At 40.8% G+C, this 18,868-nt stretch overlaps 4 protein-coding genes across 6 annotated transcripts; all 4 read right to left on the reverse strand.

The window, feature by feature from the left end:
* Positions 1-553: 553 nt before the first annotated feature.
* On the reverse strand, positions 554-1,112 carry LOC103992798 (uncharacterized). Its single transcript, XM_009412647.3, has 2 exons — positions 828-1,112; positions 554-747 (listed from the first exon to the last, which is right to left on the reverse strand). The coding sequence occupies exons 1-2, from the start codon at positions 963-965 to the stop codon at positions 604-606; spliced, it is 282 nt and encodes a 93-aa protein (XP_009410922.1). The 5' UTR covers positions 966-1,112; the 3' UTR covers positions 554-603.
* A 393-nt stretch (positions 1,113-1,505) lies between these two features.
* Positions 1,506-7,449, reverse strand: LOC135585481 (shaggy-related protein kinase iota-like). 2 transcript variants are annotated; one of them, XM_065118674.1, is made up of 13 exons: positions 7,296-7,429; positions 6,626-6,734; positions 6,364-6,450; positions 6,216-6,275; positions 5,857-6,126; positions 5,707-5,781; positions 5,560-5,616; positions 4,393-4,533; positions 4,241-4,291; positions 4,068-4,163; positions 3,305-3,388; positions 2,957-3,058; positions 1,506-1,998 (listed from the first exon to the last, which is right to left on the reverse strand). In XM_065118674.1, the coding sequence occupies exons 2-13, from the start codon at positions 6,677-6,679 to the stop codon at positions 1,903-1,905; spliced, it is 1,173 nt and encodes a 390-aa protein (XP_064974746.1). In that variant the 5' UTR covers positions 6,680-6,734; positions 7,296-7,429; the 3' UTR covers positions 1,506-1,902. The 2 variants fall into 2 exon arrangements, with proteins under 2 accessions (XP_064974746.1, XP_064974747.1); XM_065118675.1 differs by lacking the exon at positions 6,626-6,734 and having other exon boundaries at positions 7,296-7,449.
* Positions 7,450-8,599: 1,150 nt separating this feature from the next.
* On the reverse strand, positions 8,600-13,041 carry LOC135617913 (probable serine/threonine-protein kinase PBL23). Of its 2 annotated transcripts, XM_065118673.1 has the most exons (6): positions 12,496-13,041; positions 12,266-12,404; positions 9,933-10,191; positions 9,656-9,788; positions 9,042-9,324; positions 8,600-8,731 (listed from the first exon to the last, which is right to left on the reverse strand). In XM_065118673.1, exons 1-5 carry the CDS (start codon positions 12,916-12,918, stop codon positions 9,043-9,045), a joined length of 1,236 nt encoding a protein of 411 aa, XP_064974745.1. In that variant the 5' UTR covers positions 12,919-13,041; the 3' UTR covers positions 8,600-8,731; position 9,042. The 2 variants fall into 2 exon arrangements, with proteins under 2 accessions (XP_064974745.1, XP_064974744.1); XM_065118672.1 differs by lacking the exon at positions 8,600-8,731 and having other exon boundaries at positions 8,904-9,324.
* Positions 13,042-13,574: 533 nt separating this feature from the next.
* On the reverse strand, positions 13,575-17,641 carry LOC135585484 (nucleobase-ascorbate transporter 2-like). Its single transcript, XM_065118671.1, has 14 exons — positions 16,915-17,641; positions 16,722-16,819; positions 16,255-16,431; positions 16,056-16,156; positions 15,736-15,811; positions 15,434-15,493; positions 15,122-15,306; positions 14,943-15,039; positions 14,777-14,863; positions 14,636-14,694; positions 14,456-14,547; positions 14,284-14,361; positions 14,046-14,206; positions 13,575-13,943 (listed from the first exon to the last, which is right to left on the reverse strand). The coding sequence occupies exons 1-14, from the start codon at positions 17,006-17,008 to the stop codon at positions 13,731-13,733; spliced, it is 1,578 nt and encodes a 525-aa protein (XP_064974743.1). The 5' UTR covers positions 17,009-17,641; the 3' UTR covers positions 13,575-13,730.
* Between the last annotated feature and the right edge of the window lie 1,227 nt (positions 17,642-18,868).

An 18,868-nucleotide genomic window follows, 5' to 3' on the forward strand; every position in this document is an offset into this window, starting at 1 on the left:
TGTCGTGATCTCCAACACTGTAATCTTTGTTACCACTAGGTGCATGCAATATACCACCGTCGTGCCCCCTACCTCATCGTGATTTTATGATGGTGGGATGTGTAGCTCCTACTCGGCCTGGACAAAGGCTGGATCCGAGATGTTGGCTATCGCGAACCAAATCAAATTCTCTGGATACATTCATCAAAAAATTCGATTTGTGTTGATTCTTCCCCTAACTAACAAAGAGATCTTCATGGAATTGCCACATAGTATAATTTTACAAAGAAATACCTCACTTCTTTTCAAGAGTAAATTATAGTAATTTCAAAACTATAGAATCTAATATAACTTTCAAAAGTTTAGAAACCCGAATATTGGACAAATACAGAAAACAATATATTATAATCAACCTTGAATATATATAAAATCCTTTTAGAACTTATCACTATATAAGTCAATACATATAAATAAGAGGCAAAAAAAAAAAGAATAAGGAAAACATCACATAAACTATATATATATATATATATATATATATATATATATATATATATATAAGAGGCCAAGAAAAGAAAAGAAAAGAAAACATCACATAATTCCTGATTTAATGGAATGGTGAAACTATGCAGAGGCTCCTTTAAAGATCAAGAACTGGAGAGTCTCCAAATGAAAGTAGATGAAGGTCCCTAGCGAGTGTGTAAAGAAGCAGCCGAAGCTGGAACCGACGACGCACTGCCAACCGGGCCCATATACCACGTCAAATTCCTGAGACCACGAGAACAGAGATGAACAAGACAGAGGGAGCACGAGAACGGAGATCCAAGGTGGAGGCGATGGTATGGTACCTTCTTGATGTGGCCGGCTATGTTCCTGCAATCCAAGGCGTCGAAGAGGTCGAGGGCTTCGGAGGCCGACGACATCGCCTGCATCTGCATCTCCAATGGCATGTCCGTTTCTTGGATCGTTGCCTTCCCTTCCAACATACTGACCGTGAAGCGTTAAGAGCCTGTGCTTAGGACACCCCAAAACTGGCACGAACTCGACCTTCTCTCACAGAATTAGCGTACAGTGATGTGCCAAACAATGAATGCTACCAGACACCTTTCGGATAAAGGGAGTGAGGCAGAGATTAATGGCCGTGAACACACATATCTATGTATAGGATGCACTTTACGTGGAAGAAACAAATATCAAACGGAGTCTCTTTCTGCCATGTTGGAGATATTTTTCTCCTCGTTTTGTTGCCTTGCTGAAGCCAAGTTAGAAACGGCACACCCACAAAGCTTTTTAGATGGACGGACGAATGAAGAGAGTCTGAGAAGGGTTAGTGTGGACATGGCTAAGACTGGGGAGCAAACAAAGACGATGGCTTGATGTATCATTTGGCATTCTTTTTGCATTTTACTTTCCCTTCTGTGAGCCAGACACTAATATGTGAAACCCCACAGGAAATAATCTTATGGTGTGAGCAGGCAAATATTGCTGACCAAAAAAGGTTTCTGAAACTGAAATAAGAAACTGAGTACTTGCAAGAAGATACTTCCATTCAATTTCTGGATTAGTCACATCTACAAGGAAAAAAATAGGTTACATGAGCTACAAGCAACTTAAACTTGTTATGCACTGATCTTACTAGAGGAAAAAGAAATTAAGATGAAGATGGCCAGCTTGTTTTGACTTCTCTACCGCATCTGGTGCAGGAATACAGCAGCAAAACATTACCGAAAGGACGCTTACGATCGCCCCCCCTTGATCCTAAATAACTTAGGATACACAGATATCGACAGGCAGCATAGAATATAATAACGCTCCAAATAACATAGCAGCTCCACCGTTCTAGCTCTCACCAATCTGGCACTCTTGCTCGCCAGCATAAAACCCATTTAGTGCTTTGATTGCTTCTAACCAGAGTTCGTGGTACTAGGTCCCAGGCATTTGCAAGAAACCGAGATCAGAGTGCCGCCTCGCATGTTCTGGAATCAGCTTGCCAATGAGCTCCGGTGATGCACCTGCTAACTGCAAAAATATTTCCAGGATTAAACCATCTGCAGAAAGAACAAAATTTTTCAATGTGAAGTCTCGACCTTTACTGAGTTTGCTTAGTTAAGTATGATTGTAGAAAGAAGAAACCAGATGGTCATGGAGGGTCGTCACTCCGGCAATTCCATGGACACAAGTTTTATCCTACCCTACTCTTCCCACACATCGTCTTAACCAATTCCCTTGTCAATGTCAGCATCATCCTTATTGACTAAAAGGGACATCCAGACAGACCCTGGAATGCATGGTTCACCAGAGTCCCAAGATGAGATATCACATTAAACACAACTGATAACCACTTACAATTTACAGCATCCGTTGATGTAGCCTACTCATCTGCCCAACCGATTCTGATAGTAAAATTATTTCTGTCCTTATTGTCTAGATGGGCATGCAGACAAAGCCCTGTAACACAAGGGTGTAGAAAAAAATCCTAAGAAGAGAGATTCAGCTGAACTCATAGCCACTTACAAGTTATGGTATCGGCTGGCAAGGTGGCGATAAACAAACCTGGTGATACACCATAGGCCCATATGAAGTTTTCTTTCAACAATTTCACAACTGCTCAATCAGAATGTAAGCAATTAAGTTTTAAGAAACAATTCCCAGTTTCATTATTGATGAAATTCCAAGATAAGAGAGAATACTGATGGGTAGAAAAATTCAGTAGGTAGACTGGAGGCTTAACTTAAACTAGCGAAAACCCGCTGAGGGGTGTGGAAAAGAACAGTGATCTTACTATAGCCTTCAAGAGGCTTACTATAGCTTGTCCTTGTGTTTGAAGCCAAACAGAAACTTTGTCAAAGAAAAAGTAGTGACTATCAAATATTAACTTACAACTGATGCGGCTACCAAAGAAAAGTAGGAACTATAGAAGTGCCCAGGGAGAGAAATGTGTGTGGCAGACGGAGCTTATAGAAGCTGGTTTGCTTACTTCTTGTTTGAAGTTAAAAAGAGCAGGCAGAGGATGACCATCTGGTAACCGTGCATTTGAATCCCGTAGCTCATCAAAAAAGGGGTGAGCACATGCTTCCAGCTGCAATAGAATATGTCAAGTTAGATAAGGATTATTGATAGCAATATCAGATCTTATATTGTAACTTGACAAATGTACATAAAAGATTCAAGGATCTTATAAACCTACAGCATTTCACTATGTTTTACTGAGGCCAGATATTATATAAATTAAATTCATAAAATATTGCATAAATATTGCTGTATATGAAAGTTGCTATGCTGCCAGTCACATCAGTCCTAAAAATATATTCGGGGGGAATCTTACTGCAGTGCAGCGAAAACTTGGAGAGTATTGAAGAAGGCGTGATGTAAGATCAATTGCTTCTGGAGGCATCCGCTTATGGAATATCTGAAAAGTTACAAGTTACTGTAAAACTCCAATGAAAAAGGCTAATTCTATGCATATTATATTCACTACATATATCTAAATATGCAACCGAAGCAGTGGAATAGTGTCTTGATAAATAAGCAACCAAAGAAGGCTATTTGTGGATGGAGCTTGAAGCACATTACTACATAAGACCATCACTGGGGTGGACCCCACATGCACCATTCCAAAGTGATTCTGAATTATATTTTCAAACCCAGAGTATGGAAGACTGTATCATCCTAGTTTAGTGGCACATCAGATGTGGGAGAACAATTGTGTTGGTTTATAAAGCTAAAGTGAATATACTATCATTAACTTCAGTAGTAGAAGTCCAAAGAACCAAATTTAGCATCATCCCTTGATTTGAAAAACTTCAGTACTGAGACCATCAGAAGATTACGAATGCAGATAACATCAGCTAATCACAGATGCCACAAATCAACAACACAACCGAACCATAATGGTTCAACTTAGGGTGTCATCTGTTTATATGCATATTAGTCGTAAAAGAATCAAGCTTTATCATTGCAGCTTGCTGACACTCTTTTGCAATCATACGTTATGAAATTCAAAAAGCTTGTACAAAAACCAAAGACAACATGAAAAAAGCGACTGTAACTAATCTTGTGCCATGGGTGAAAAAGTGGATGCAACTAACCTTGTGCCATGGATGAGCTTTTATCTGTGGAAATCTGAAATCTGTATAGTTAGGATTCATGCACCGAATTTCCTCACGTGTTGGAGTTCCAAGAACCTGAATATGAAACGAAATTTCGTACAATGTTATGACTCCTTCAACCAATATTTACCAGCAGGGCAGCAACATAATACCTTGATTATCTGAACAAGCTGATCAACAGCACTGTCTCCAGGAAACAATGGCTGAAAAATATGTAAAAGTTGGATACAGTAGGTGAGAATTCAAGAAACGCTTCTTAAAGGTTATTAAAGCACAAATACATGCAGGTGAGACAAAAGAGTACCTGACCGAGGAGTAACTCAGCAAGAACACAACCTGCTGACCATATATCAATGGATGTTGTATATTCTGTTGCGCCAAAAATAAGCTCTGGAGCACGATAATAGCGAGAGCAGATGTAAGAAATGTTCGGTTCACCCTTGACCTGATAGGGCAAATCCATTAGAACAGAAGAGCAACATTAAATTCAAATGAAAACGAATAATGAAAAAGATCAAAATATTTTGCAGTAGCTTTCATGGAAAGAAAGCTACAGTCAGAGATCTTCTATGCAGGAGATCCTACAAAATTCAAAGATATTTATGAAACAAAAACAGGTAATTTGAATAGGAAAAAATAATAATTTAATTATATCTGGTAACCCACTAGCTGTTCCCTTAATTCTTTATTCTCTCTTTTATCTATTTCCCCCCCCTTTTTCTGGTTTTTGTGGATCAATTCAAACTACAGTTGAGGAAACAAGCACTTTTTCTAGGAGGGTGATGACTATCAGAAAGTGTCATTAATTGAAACTAAAGACCTGATGTGCCATGACAAAACAAGCACTTTTTCTAAGAGGACAAATTGACTACCAGAAAGTGTCATTAATTTGCAGTAAAAATCTGATGAGCTATGGCAAAGCAAGCACTTTTCTAAGTGTACAGTGCCAACCAGAAAATGTTAAGACTCCGGCAGGCAGATGCCTAGTTTAACTTCACAAGGCTAGTCTACAGTGTCATACATGGGAAAACATGGTAGCCAATCCTTTAATCATTACTTTGAGAAAGCAAATATGCTCTGTTTCCTGTTGTAGGGTAAGCTAGTCTTAAAATCTCATCAGAACATGATTCAGCCATCACAATGCCTCACATCTGCTAAAAGTCTTAAATATGATGGTTACTTCTTTACTCTTTAATCTCCACATTACTGAAAACAAGTAGCAAAAGGAAGAGTGCCCCAAATTTACATAGAAAATATCAGATAAATTAAACAGAATCTAAAGGATGTTTCTTCTCAATAATCTTAAATAAAAAAACAATGCACTTTTCTTTTGTGATGCAACCTCCCTCTCAGCAATTTTTTAGTTAATGCATGTTCTTTGAGAATTCTGTAAATGATCAATCCATTTAAGAGCACCAAAATAGGCACAACAAAGAAAACCAGTCCATGTTTCGTTCCAGGTGAAACATACCAAAACTTTTGCGCTTCCAAAATCACATAGCTTGACTTGATGGGTAAGAGGATCTACCTGCAGAAGCTCTACTAATTGTAAAAGTCAAAGACTTTATTTGATCAAACTTGACAAAATATATAAACTTTTAAGGCCATGGGAACTCACCAAAACATTTTGTGGTTTAACATCTCTATGGCAAACACCAGGAACTGTATGCATATAAGCCAACCCTCTAAATATCTGGACAAATATCCAATTTAGCACTCTCATTCATGTGTCTGCAAAGAGTATCCACAGGCGACAAGATAAATATACCTGATATGTGTAAAGCTTCACGTAGATTAGCGGCATCCTTTGATTCACACTGCTGAAATGCCTTAGAACACGAAATAGTGTTTCCGGCACATATTCCATGACCAAGTTGAGAAAAAGCTCATCTCTGCTCGTGGTGAAGAAACAATGCTTTAGAGAGATCACATTCGGATGATCCATTGAGCGCATCAGCTGTAGCTCACGGTTTTTGTATCTCTGATCCTGCAACACCTTTTTTATAGCCACAGTCTCTCCTGTTTCCAAACATTTTGCCTGCCAAAGACAACAATCATGTTTGAAACCAAGGCACTAAATGGTGCGACGGGTTTATGCAAGTCCCAGACAAAAAGTTAGCAAAAAACCTGAAAAACAATCCCAAATGAGCCAGCACCCACCACACGCTCAGCCATGTAACTAATGGTCTGCAGCACAAGCAAAACAACTCACATTACCGATATACGATAGCAACCAATTTGCATCTCTATATAAAGCAGTTTAGTGGCTCCTAACCTGCTTGGGTTCACCATTCTTGCCTCCAATGGTGGTGGAAATGATATGACCAGTGACCCCATCACTTCCTTCCATAACAGATGCTTGCTGTGGTACGAAGATAAAAAGGAGATCAATTTAGACTAATATTTCTATCTAAGCAAAAAAATATTAAAGCACCAAGCAAAAAGGTGAACTTTCAGAACAGTTGAAAACAAGCATGGTCACCAAAAAGTGAACTCGATTATAAGGCACTAAACATGTAGAAGTATACAGAGCTTACAAGGAACACTGGAGATATAAAGTTGGAGACCGAGGCAAGAACTCCACAGAACATCAAATAAGACAAGATCCCAGAAGTCCTCAAGATTGTTCGATAAAATGTGGCCACCCTTCTCCAGCAAATAGGAAATAGTTTGAAAAGTGAGCAAGTGATGTTGAAAAAACAGAATAAAAAATTGCTTAAGACCTTTTTCTGTTTTAGCCACAATTCTTGGATGCATTGAAGACAATGAAAGGAATTGCTACCTAATTACGATTAGAGCAAACGACAAGCCCAAATGGACAAGATTAGAGTAGAAACCGGGTGTGTCACCGCATGAGAATAACACACACAAACTAGTACAGCAGAATAACAAATACATCAGATAGTTAAATCCATCGTTATCTTCTCTAGATTTAGAGAGAAAAAGGACGAGTTCGTACAAGAATAGATCAGAGGGGGGGGAAAGAACAAGCACAAATCAGATCCACCCGCCAAACTCAAAAAAATCCACAACAAGAACAGATTTTCCTGGCTCACTATGGGTAGGCACCTATCGACACGCTCCGAAATCACAAGGCTCCAGCTCGAATCACCTCAAAGAAGCAACCTTTTTTCTTCATATTAGAAAACCGAGGAGGCAGGGGATTCGATCAAGGAAGACAAGAGACAAAGGGGAAGAAAAGGCTACCTTGCCTTCGGCCATCTCCGCGGCGGGTACAAGGGCGTCGTGCTCCGGCAGCTGCGGATGATGAGATCCCGGCGGCAGCGAGGCCGTTCGATGTGGTGGAAGAAGAAGAAGAAGAAGAAGAAGAAGAAGAAAGCGTTGCGGCGAAGACCCCACTCCCTTCAGATCGTCGTCGGCTCCATAGTTTTCCGGTGGAGGCCACTCGAGACCGTCCAATGTAATAAATGCGATGAATAAAAAACAATTCTTAAGAAAACGTTTCCAAAGGAAGTCTTTTCCTTCCTCTCCTCAGCGAACCGCGTTGTTTAACGTAACGGCCTTTCATAACCGTTACAATATTCGGACATCATGTACCGGCCGTTATTTTACGGTTTCGAACCGGGCCAATTTTAGATCCGCAACTGATGACTCCGGTTTCCTAAAATCAGAAACAAGAACCGAAATCATTCCGGTTCGGGCGGTTCCAATTAGACTGTCTTTTTTTATTTTTAAAATATAAATAATTTAAAACTATAAAATTATTGATTCAAACTAATCAAATTCAATTTACAAAACGTTTTTGGATGGAAAGATATAATTTTTATTCATTATAGTTCTATAAATTTAAATTATCTTTGTTGATATCTCTTTATAGCTCTAAATGATGACAAGGCTGACAAAAAAATTTTTAATTCTATTAAATTGAATAAGTTAAAAATAAGACAAAAGATTAGACTGAATTTGATTTTTTTAACTAAATTTACGAATCATAAATAATTTTTATTATCATGATTCAAGCTGATAGAAAATTGATATATGTCATAATCCATGATCCGAGTCTAATGGACTAATTAACCTATAACTTTGTGTGGTCTTAATCATCGATCAAAATATTTAAGCTGAAGTTAAAAATAATACACTAATCAGAATCTTATAAATCAATATTAATCTTATCTATTTTCGATATGGGACTAATCGTTACGATCAAACAAATAAATTTAAATACATAAACTCATATCAATAAATAATGTATTGATTTAGTCTTATAAATCAATCAACTCAAGTCATTTCACACTTATAATTTCAAATAGTTAAAGCTAACAGTCACAGCTTCCAATTAGTAGCATATGAAAGGAGGAGGATTGAGGAGTACATGGAAACCAGTGCAAATTGAGGTATATATCATCAAGTGGCAAATGATTGAGCAGAATGCTAGAGATTATTAATGGCTTTTCCACAACAGGGTGGGGCAAGAGTTGCATCTCCCTGCTGTCCGAGCTTGCTGTGGCCCGCATGACAACACATTGGCCCCGCCATGGCACAAAGGTTGTCCAAGGTGAGTGACACAGACAAAAGGATATTATGCTGCTCATGATAAGGAGATGATGCGCTTGGAAGTCTTTGTTCTACTTCATAAAGGCAAGTTGGACTAATTATCATTAACATCACTGTAATGCTTTCTGCAAACAGAAAACAGCAGCATTAATCTGTCACACAAGGTTGGGAGTCAAAGCAGGCAGATTCTTGCACAGGTAATCTTCCAAATGAAGGTAGAAAGGTTACTAGATTATATTACATGAACTCAACAACTACTCCATATAAATAAACACTATATCGGAATCTAACTATACTTTTACGACTCTTACAGCAGTCCAAACAAATATATGACAAAGCTGTTTCACCGGTGAAACCAAGTTTTTCATGAGACCTAGTTATTACTACCTAATGCTAATGCAATGTAGATTGATATAAGCAATGTTGAGTGCATACTTCAGGAGGTGGTGGTAGTAGTCTTGGCACAGACAGGTGTAGCTGGAGATTTCGGTGTGTGTAAGTTGGAACCACCGCCAATCTTTGCAGTCGACTTGTGCTTCACTAGAGGGACCAGGGATTGGGCTACATCCGCCATCAGAGGCCTGTAATCGGCCTCTGGCTGCACACACATGGCAGCAATTGCGGCAACTTGTACGGCTTCTTTCAAGGAGTATTGCCCTTCCATTGCTGGATCCATAATTTGTGCAACCTTCTCTCGATCTGTCAGTCGAGGTAGAGCCTAGCATCATCACAAGAGAAAATTAGCCTAATCTGTCGAAACTAATGAAAGCACAGCCAACGCCTTTCTAAGCAAGCAGTTAATCTACAAGAGATGTATCACTGTTCTTTCTCTGCGAAAACAATGGTAACAAAATCAGGATAACATATATGATAGAATCAAGATGGTAGGAATGTTTTGTCTGAGCACCTGTGCCAGAATAGATCAACATCTGTTTGCAATCAGATTAAGTTAGCATGCACTCATCTAAGTATATAGTAATTATTCATCTTGTCGCTTTGAGGGCATAATACACTGTAGATTAGCGGCAATGAGAAAATAGCACACTTACCCAAGACACAAGAACACCTTCCCCAGGAGGTCTATTCATATCTACCGGAATTCTGCCTGTAAGCAACTCCAAGAGTACAACACCATAGCTGTAAACATCTGATTTTGTAGTCAAATGGCCAGTTAATGCATATCTGCAGAAGAAATAAGGAATTCAATTCAATAGGTTTAGAAAAACTTATTTTTTAAAAAAAATTCTTGGTCAGTTGTATCTGCTTAAATAACGCCACAATGCCATCAATCATAAGAACTTGAGATTAGTAGGTTTTCATATTTACTCTGGGGCCACATAGCCTTGGGTGCCTAGAACTCGTGTTGAAACATGGCCTCCAGCTTTTTCAGATCCAAATTTGGCCAAACCAAAATCTGAAACTTTTGCACGGAAGTTCTTATCCAAGAGGATATTGCTGCTCTTGAAATCTCGGTGAATTACTGGTGGATTGACTTCCTCATGCAAGTATTCCAGGCCTTTGGCAGCCTCAAGTGCTATTTTCATTCTCGTCTCCCATTCCAAATTTGACACACCACCATAGGATCCTGAACATCCAACTCAAGCTGTGAATATTTTTCCTAACATCAGAAGCAAATGTACATGACTGACACCAGATGTATAGATCATTCTCTGGCAAAAGCAATTACTTCGTGAGACACCTTGCAGCAGTTTATTAAAAATTTATCATTCTGACAACCCATAGAGATATCAAGCTCCTTTAAAATTAAATATCATATAGCTAAAGATGGCGTAGGAAGGGAAATACAAAAAGAAAGCTAGCTCTCAAAATGACGTCCATGAAATATCCCTGATTTCAATAAAACTTGTAAGGTTTTCTGATTCTTATGGTCACATCATCCTTGAAACAAGTTGCTGTGATGGATGTTACAAGTCATTAATAATGCTTTTGAGGATCCATCCAAGAAATTATTGGTGTTTATAGGCTTTTAGTACTGTTCCTGCTTTCCTCTTTTGACATGAACTAGTACTAAAGGACATCAATAGCATTAGCCATTGTGAACAACGACTTTTTGTCTAAATCCCATTATGCAACCTCTTACAAACTCTACTAACACAGTCAGATCCAATTCAAAATTCTCAAACTTGCCCCAAATGAATTGTTTAAGATAGCAGTGTATGTGGAATCAAATCACCGGTTTTTAGTATTTTTGAAGCAGCTGATCCTGTTAATAATCCTTCAATGCTATTACAGTTGATACATGTCACTAAAATCCAACAAATCAGAAACAAAAGACTAGATTGCATACCCTGTACAAATGGTTAATTTTCTTGCATGGTAATATTGGTTTTCGCATTGTGATAGATTAACCAATTTGTCCAAATGCTCAGCAAGAATGACTTCGAAACGAACTCATTGTCATCTTAATTGCAAAACTTTTCAATTTGCAATTGATTGGTGCTCCCAAACAAACTCATCTACCATGATATTTCACTACAAATGCACAACTGTCTTAAAATTACCATAGAGATAATGTGCCTGCTATGGTCCATATTCCTTTGTCATCAACCACAAATTTCTAACTTCAATTTCATGTAGCTCCGAAGTGTCGTTCTGTTTTTCTCCTACTGCTATATGATCATACAAGATATCATTTTCAGTCATACATTTTTCGTAGCTGTCTGAAATAGCCGACCGGTTGATAGCATCATCCACCTACATTCTGACTACTGACATCATAATCCACCAATCGGCAACATTATCTTCAGGGTTTCCATGACCCTTATTCCACCACCCAAAAATAAAATAAAATCTCTTCTCTTCTTGCATCCTATATCTTTTGCAATTCTACATGGTTAATTGTTTCAGCAATATACCAAGAAGGTTTTTTGGGGCATCAGTTGATATTTGGAACATATCACTGGGACTCAACATGTGTGAGACCTGTTTTTTTTAGACAATTTGAATATCTTAAACCATTTCACCTTTCACTTTCATATGTCTTTGTTTACCTATGCCAATTAAAATGAAACAAACACAAGATAATTGCAGGCATGGAGGTTGAGATATAGGAATAAGATAATGATGCAAGTACCTTTGATCCTGTTGATTAAATAGCTGTACAACCTACTCCTGAATGTCTTTTTAATGACACCGAGAATTAGGTGATACAAACAGAGATACTTTATAATGCCAGGTTTTCTATGGGACAAACACTATAGAGTGGGGAACCATGATGAATTCACCCACCACGAAGACATGGTTCGGATTGACAAAGTTGATACATGACATCTAAATTGATAGCTATTGTTCCTAAAACCACATTTTTCTGGTTCCTATCCTCTTTGTTTTCTCTTTTTCTCCTCGTGAATTCTTGATTTACTTGGAACGCTTAAAGCCCTGGGCTATACAACAACGACAACAACAACAAAACCGTAAGTCCTAATTGATTGCACTATGGCCTATGAGCTACAAAACATAGGCACATGCAACACCATAAATCATTTGAATGCAGCAATAATCTTGCCATACTAAGTGCTACCAACAACCAAAATCTAACTGTTTATCCCCCTACAATTCGATGTCATAACATTATTCGATTTACGAACAACCAGAAGTAATCATCGAATGCATCTTCACAGAAACAATGGCTTACGTACCGCCGCCGGTTGGATACAGATGTTCCTGGAGGCTGCCGCTGGCCATGTACTCATAAACCAACAGCCTGTGACCACCTTCCGAACAGTAGCCGATTAGTCCGAGCAAATACGCCGACCGGAGTCGCGTCAGTAACTCCACCTGCATTCGATCCCAATTAGCTTCATTCTGAACAGTATAGATGCTGAGAGTAGAAGACATCAAGAAAAGATGATCCCGAGGAAGAGATCACCTCCATCTTGAACTCCTCCTCCCCCTGCTTCCCGCCGCTGTCCATCAGCTTGACGGCCACTTTCCTCCCGTCGGGGAGGGCGCCCCTGTACACTGACCCGAAGCTCCCGTGCCCGACCACGTTCCCCTTCCCGAACCCGCATGTGGCGGCGTGCAGCTGCTTGTAGGCGAACAGCTGCACTCCTCCCCCACCTTTCCCCGCGGCCACCACAACCTCCACCTCTCCGCCGCCGGCTGCGGCCGCCTCCTCGTGATCCGCCTCTTCCCGGGCCTCGTTCTTGAAGGCCTTTCGACGCTGGGACACCTTGCTGCGTATGTAGCAGTAGTAGCCGAGGGCGACGACTAGGGAGGCGAGGGCGAGCACCGCGAGGACCACGATCACCACCAGCGCCACGCTCTCCTCCCTCCTCTCCTCCGCGTCCATTGGCGAAGCACTGACACAGTGACACTGATCCCTGCTCGAAGTTAGCAGGAGCAGAGCGATGTACACTACATTGATGAGACCGGAAGGAGGATGGTGAGAGGCATACCTACAAGATTGAAAAGACGACACAAAAGCTAGAGAGAGAGAGAAGGAGACAAAAGATTTAAACATGAAAAGCTTCGTGCATGGGACCTGTGAGTAGACAATGGCCCTTTGCCGAAGGCTGCAAAGGTCGAGTGTTTGCTAGCTATGGAGACTTCGCGTGTGGGCTTCAGCTCAGGGAAGATGACACGAAGCAATCGAAACATGACATTTCGACGATCTGGTCGTTCGTGATTCGAGGATAAGCGTGTTCGATGCTCCGCTCATCGCGAGATCACAACCGGCCCATCCCGTTTCGAAATCAACGAGAGGGTTCATTTGCGCGGGACACTGTGCAGGTGCGGACACGCAGCAGGAAACCAGGGTAAGTTTACACGTTGTGAATCGTGCTTCATCATGCTTCTTCTTCTTCTTTGACCCTTCTCACAACATGGCATTCACTCCCGATTAATAATATCAAAGATCTCGGGGATGATCATAAATTATCTCATTTAAGTAGCTAAAAAAGATCATCTCAACTGGGAAAAGGAAGGAAGGAAGGAAAGAGAGGAGCATTAGCAGGAAAAAGATTAGATGGTATTATTGACCATCAAATCCAAAATAAATGTACATGAAATGACTACAAGCTGGATTCAGCTAAAGCCTACATTTTCCTGTACTCTTTCTCTGCTCGATGATCCGAGTCTCGCCATTCTCCTCCTTCATCGGCCTCATCGAGGGGGAAAGAAGCGGTTCAGGTTGAAGGGGAGCGTGTAGAACTCCTCGTTCCTGCCATCTCCTTTGAACTTTCGAAACCTCGCCCACCACGGCATCCCTCGGTCACCGGCGGTGTCCTTGAAGTCAAGCGTGTTGTCCAGGAACACCGCGACGATCAATGCCACCGTTGGCGGAGAGGAGAAGATCGTGTTGATGTAGTCATTGAACTGCAGCAGCACAATGAACACACATACGAATCCAGATTATTGACATGTTAATAATCTTCCTCCGAGGCTGGTGAGATGCAAACAAGCGCAAGTGATACGCACCCATTCTGCCTTGGTGTGGGCTGGACCGTGCTGTGCGCTCGCGGTGTAGCGAAAGAAGTACTGAGGAATGGATAGGCCGAGGAAGATGGAGACGCCCGTGATGAAGAGGTTGCGCATGGAGTTCATGTTGGTGAACTGCAACAAGGAGAGCCCCACCGCAGCTGGAACAGAAACATCGATCATGATCTAAACACTGGTGTTTATCTGAAACCGGAGGAGAAGCAACGGGAGAACCTACCCACGATACCAAACAGAACACAGTAAACAGCAGCGAAGATGGTGAAGGGAATGGAGGCGAACAAAGCTCCAAATTTCCCTGTGCCAGACAGAGGAGGAGTAGCTTCAACATTACACCGTGATGCTGAAACCTAATTGACGGGTTCAGAATGGTTTGCTTGCTCATCACTCACCCAAGATGGAGAAGAAGATCATGAAGCCAGCAGAGATCTGAATGACCCTCCGACTTCCCACCCTCGTTGATCCAAGAAGCCCCACATTCTCCCTGTTTGCTTGTGCTCGCAGTTAGTAATCTTCGTAATATTTATACTCATGATTCAGTGAATGTGCATCAGAACATCGTGAAATCTTACACTGACACAGTTGAACCGGTCGCAGTTCCGAAGAGTCCATCAAGAAGAACTCCAATTCCCTGTTAGTTCATGCGGCATGGCAGATATCAACACACAACTCGCTCGATAGATAGCTCATGATTAACCTGAACAGACATCTACCTGCCATCCAATGCCTCGGCTGAGAACGTAAGCTGGAGGCGGTGTTGCACTAGCGAGGCGGGCTGCAGCGTTGTAAGCCCCTGTTGACTTCAGCGAAACAAGAGACCATTTAGGTTAACGAGAACAAACGACGGGGACGGTGGTGTTCGACGTCGCTGATGCTTACCTCAATCATTGATACAAGAACAGCAGCCATCATCCCGAAAGAATGGCCAGCATCAAAAGTTGGTGCACCCCATTGCAACGGGTACGGAATCTTTATCCTGAAAGCCTCCATGTGTTAGCCCAAAGCAAATGCAAGGCGTTACAGAGAGACCAAGGAAACAAGATGAGCTGGGTGAGTACCAGGGAGCAGAGGAGATGAGGTCGGCACGGTCAGTGCGGCAGTTGATTTGGGTGTGCTCGGGACGGTGCTTGTAGGCGCCGCCGACCGTGAGCAAGTGAGCATAAACCCAGATGATTGTGATGGTCAACAAAAGAGAGAACCTCTCCAATATGGGCAGCCGTCTAACGTGCAGATGCTTCAGATACTGATCGAGTTCTCAGGTTTGGATCCCAAAGAGAAGTTGGAGGAAGACAGAAAAGGAAACGAATTGAAGTCAGTTGCATGATCTTCCATGGAGTTGCATCACCAAAGCATGCAAGATTCATCTGTACCTGAGAGGCCGCAATGAATAGGATGAGCATCGGAACGCCAATCTCCACACATCTCCCAACCTGATGCATTCATTATCCAACTTAGGCTTCAGGATCGAATGCAATCTGAATTCTTGTCTTTTATTTTCAGAGTAATTATGTGGAGAAACATGCAAGACATGTACCAGAATGCACAGTTAGGATCTAAACGATTGACCTATCGAAGCTACAACAGCATCATGGCATGCAAAGCTCACTAATCTCTTCACGTCACAGATCTTACTGATGATATCCAAGAAAAAGAGAAGCAAAAGGAGGAGTACCACGGGGAATCCTCTGTCGAATAAACCGAATCCTACCAGCGAGACCACCGGAACCATACCCAGAGGACTGAAAAATCTGAAACAAAAGCTTATGGTTAGCTCATGTTTCTGTGCATGTTTACAGATTCCACAAGATCCATTTGATGGAGCGTTCGATGCTAGCTAAACTGCCAACTTGTTCTTCGTCGAGTGGCAACTGAGTTGGCTGATCCAAGCGATGATTACTTGAGAATTCATGGCTCACATATGCTGGATCACGCTGCCGGGCAATCTACCAAGAGACAAAGATACATCTAATGATCAAAGAGAAGCAGATGTACCTGGAGAAGATACCCCACAACTGGCTGTAACCCAGAACAATCTGAATGCAGGAAGACACGATTAAAGCTCCTTGTATTGCTCTCATGGTTTGGAGAAACCTCTGCAACACAATCAAACCAATCCACAGAAGAATCTGACTGCAGATTTTTCTGCAACTAAAAGAGAGGGCTATATTGACCAAACAACTTGTCGACTTACTTCGTGGTCATCAGTTATCCTTGCCAGGGATGAGTCGTGAATTATGGATATGATCGGAACCACAAATGCGTATGAACCACCGACGATAGTCGGAAGGCGAGTCCCGAACAGGGTTTGAAGCAATGTGTTTACGCCGGTCACGAACAGCAATGTCTGGACCACCCTGACCTTATCATCCTGCAGCAAGGACTTCACCATTAACCTCAACAACAAGAACAAATCTTTTGTGTCTCTCTCATAAGGTTCGTCATCAAGGTGCTCCCATGTCCATTCTCTCGCATTCTCCTATTTCACTTCTTAAAGATTCTTTCTTTCTTTTATGTGAAGGAAATTTCAATAATTAGAAGGAAAGGGATTGTTCAATCATCAGAATCCAACGAAGTAGATGACTTGGAGGAGAAAACCAAAAAGGGCATACGGAGGAAACGAAATGGATGGGTTTTGATACACGAGTATGCAAGTCTTACGTCACTTCCTCCCATCAATGGTACCAGCAAGGTTGGGATCATCACCGCTGCGCCCAACGCCAATATGTAATTCTGAAAGCCCAAAGATATGGCCTCTCCTGTAATCCAGTATGCGATCAGAATGCAAACATGTCAATACATACCATTCAAACCGGAAAAGGAAGTCGAGAAGCTCAGTAGCAATCGGACGCACCCCAAGATGGATTGGAGTCGATGCAGTACTCGAATCCCTGAAGCTGATCCATGGGCGGATGCGTGACGATCTCCTCCGGCTTGACTTCCGCCATCTCCAAGACCTACAGAGCTCCCGAACACCCAAACAGGCTTCCAAGAAAAATCCGACCTTTCTGAGATCTTCAAAATAGCACACCAAGAAGGAATTTTTCCGACTGTGCAGCGGATGAGGAATCCAGCAACAAAAGAAAAGGTTGGTCTTGAGAGGCAAAAAAAGCCGAAGAATTATTTGGTGAAAGCTGCGAGGAGAAAAGGAGTAGGCGTTGGAAAAGGACGCGCAGAGGATGAGGACGAACGAAAAGGAAGAGAGAGTGTGTCGTCGCTGGCAAGAGAAAAAGGGAAGAGGAGGCTGCGTCCGGGACAAAAACCACTATGCCACCCACTCACTCTGTTCCCCTTTTTATGTTTTCTCTCTCTCCCTGCTTTATAGCTATCTCCATGGGAATTCTCCCGTTGGCCTCGCTGTGTCGTGCGCAGTAGTTTCCAGCCATGAGAGCAGCTCTTCAGCATTTATGGCGACTGCTGACGATTCAAAAGAGGCAGGGAGAAAGGGACGAAAGTTTCATCATCGTCGATGAGAACAACTTTTGCGTGGTCGCAATTGTGGCCTGACATAATCTATTGAAAAGCTGGAACGATTACGTCCAACAATTACAAATTGGAGTTAATCTGGTGATCGCAGCTAAGAGAGATTAGGGAGTTCCACGGACAGGGGAGGTGGGTGTGAGATCAGCTTTTGGGCTGCGGATTAAGTAGTCGAAAAGAAAAGGATGTCGAAGGACAGAGATGAGTCAGATGTGAAGAGACGGTCGGAGTGAGGGTGTGGTTCTGAGTCAGCCTCGACGCGATCATCGGTGGCGAATCTCCTGACGCCTTCATTTCTCCTGTAAAATATTTGCTCAGCTCGCCAAAGCTGCCGGTAGATTCGCCTCCGGCAGCCATCCCAGTAAATGCATCCTAAAACCAAGAGACATGCAAAATCCGGTGATCTTATTCTTTAATGTGAAAAGAGGATCTCGATCTACCGTGGTAGACTTGATCGGGTCCCACTCATCTTATTTGTTTGTTTGTTTCATGTTTCAACTCATGACACGAAGTGAATATTTTAAAATAATAAAAAATTTTAATTTTAATTTAATTTAAAAAGATTTGATGTCTGTGTTATTCTTTGGATTCTTAAGTCAATAAATATCTCAAACAAATTTAAAATATTTAGTAAAAAATTTAGAAGATTTTAGAGAAAGAAAAAAATTAAAATCCTTATATATCAAATAATTAGTGAAGTTGAGAGGATTCGAAAGGCATAATTAGTATAATTATTAGGATTCAATCGGATATAATTGGTATTAAAATTGGGAGCATATAACAGTTCTCAAATAAAAGTGGGATAGATTTGAAACACAAAAAAGAAAAAACATAAGGTAGGAATTACAAAATAATAATATTTAATTTCATAAAAATATTTACTGACTCTCAAGTCTTCTATGCTTTGATCTACTAGGATAATTACATGTAAGCATAGAATAATAACTTAAACTAATATCATATTATCTTATCTCTTATTTGAATTAACTAAGACTCTCTATAATCAATTTATCTAAACCTCTTATCTAATATTAAATTAATAAAATCCTACCTAACCAAAATAAAGACTTACAACTCTATCTTATCTATAAAATAAAATTCTAGATATTTCTCCCAAACATAACAAAGTAGATTCCAAAGTGCATAAAGTTGATGAACTGTGAACTATCTATCTAACCAACTAACTAACTAAATAACTATATATATATATATAATGAATAAATAATTTAATTAAAAATATATTTATATAATATAAAAATGTCTAGTACATGCATCTAATATTATCCCTCAATTATGGATATTGTATTTCAAAGAATGCTTTTAAGAAT

The sequence above is a fragment of the Musa acuminata genome, chromosome BXJ2-7 (assembly GCF_036884655.1).
Source record: "Musa acuminata AAA Group cultivar baxijiao chromosome BXJ2-7, Cavendish_Baxijiao_AAA, whole genome shotgun sequence".
Lineage (NCBI taxonomy): Eukaryota > Viridiplantae > Streptophyta > Magnoliopsida > Zingiberales > Musaceae > Musa > Musa acuminata.

Excerpts from the sequence above, each read along its gene's own strand:
- LOC135585484 (XM_065118671.1), bottom strand. The coding sequence starts at position 17,008 with ATGGCGGAAGTCAAGCCGGAGGAGATCGTCACGCATCCGCCCATGGAT. Across the intron at positions 16,432-16,721 it reads CATTGATGGGAGGAAGTGAC|GATGATAAGGTCAGGGTGGT; the intron begins GTAAGACTTGCA and ends TCCTTGCTGCAG. Across the intron at positions 15,812-16,055 it reads TTGTGGGGTATCTTCTCCAG|ATTTTTCAGTCCTCTGGGTA; the intron begins GTACATCTGCTT and ends CTTTTGTTTCAG.
- LOC135617913 (XM_065118673.1), bottom strand. The coding sequence starts at position 12,918 with ATGGACGCGGAGGAGAGGAGGGAGGAGAGCGTGGCGCTGGTGGTGATC. Across the intron at positions 12,405-12,495 it reads AGGAGGAGTTCAAGATGGAG|GTGGAGTTACTGACGCGACT; the intron begins GTGATCTCTTCC and ends GATCGAATGCAG. Across the intron at positions 9,789-9,932 it reads CAAGGCTATGTGGCCCCAGA|ATATGCATTAACTGGCCATT; the intron begins GTAAATATGAAA and ends TTTCTTCTGCAG.
- LOC103992798 (XM_009412647.3), bottom strand. The coding sequence starts at position 965 with ATGTTGGAAGGGAAGGCAACGATCCAAGAAACGGACATGCCATTGGAG. Across the intron at positions 748-827 it reads TAGCCGGCCACATCAAGAAG|GAATTTGACGTGGTATATGG; the intron begins GTACCATACCAT and ends TCGTGGTCTCAG.
- LOC135585481 (XM_065118674.1), bottom strand. The coding sequence starts at position 6,679 with ATGTTCTGTGGAGTTCTTGCCTCGGTCTCCAACTTTATATCTCCAGTG. Across the intron at positions 6,127-6,215 it reads CATTTGGGATTGTTTTTCAG|GCAAAATGTTTGGAAACAGG; the intron begins GTTTTTTGCTAA and ends TGTCTTTGGCAG. Across the intron at positions 3,059-3,304 it reads CAAGTTTTCGCTGCACTGCA|CTGGAAGCATGTGCTCACCC; the intron begins GTAAGATTCCCC and ends ATTCTATTGCAG.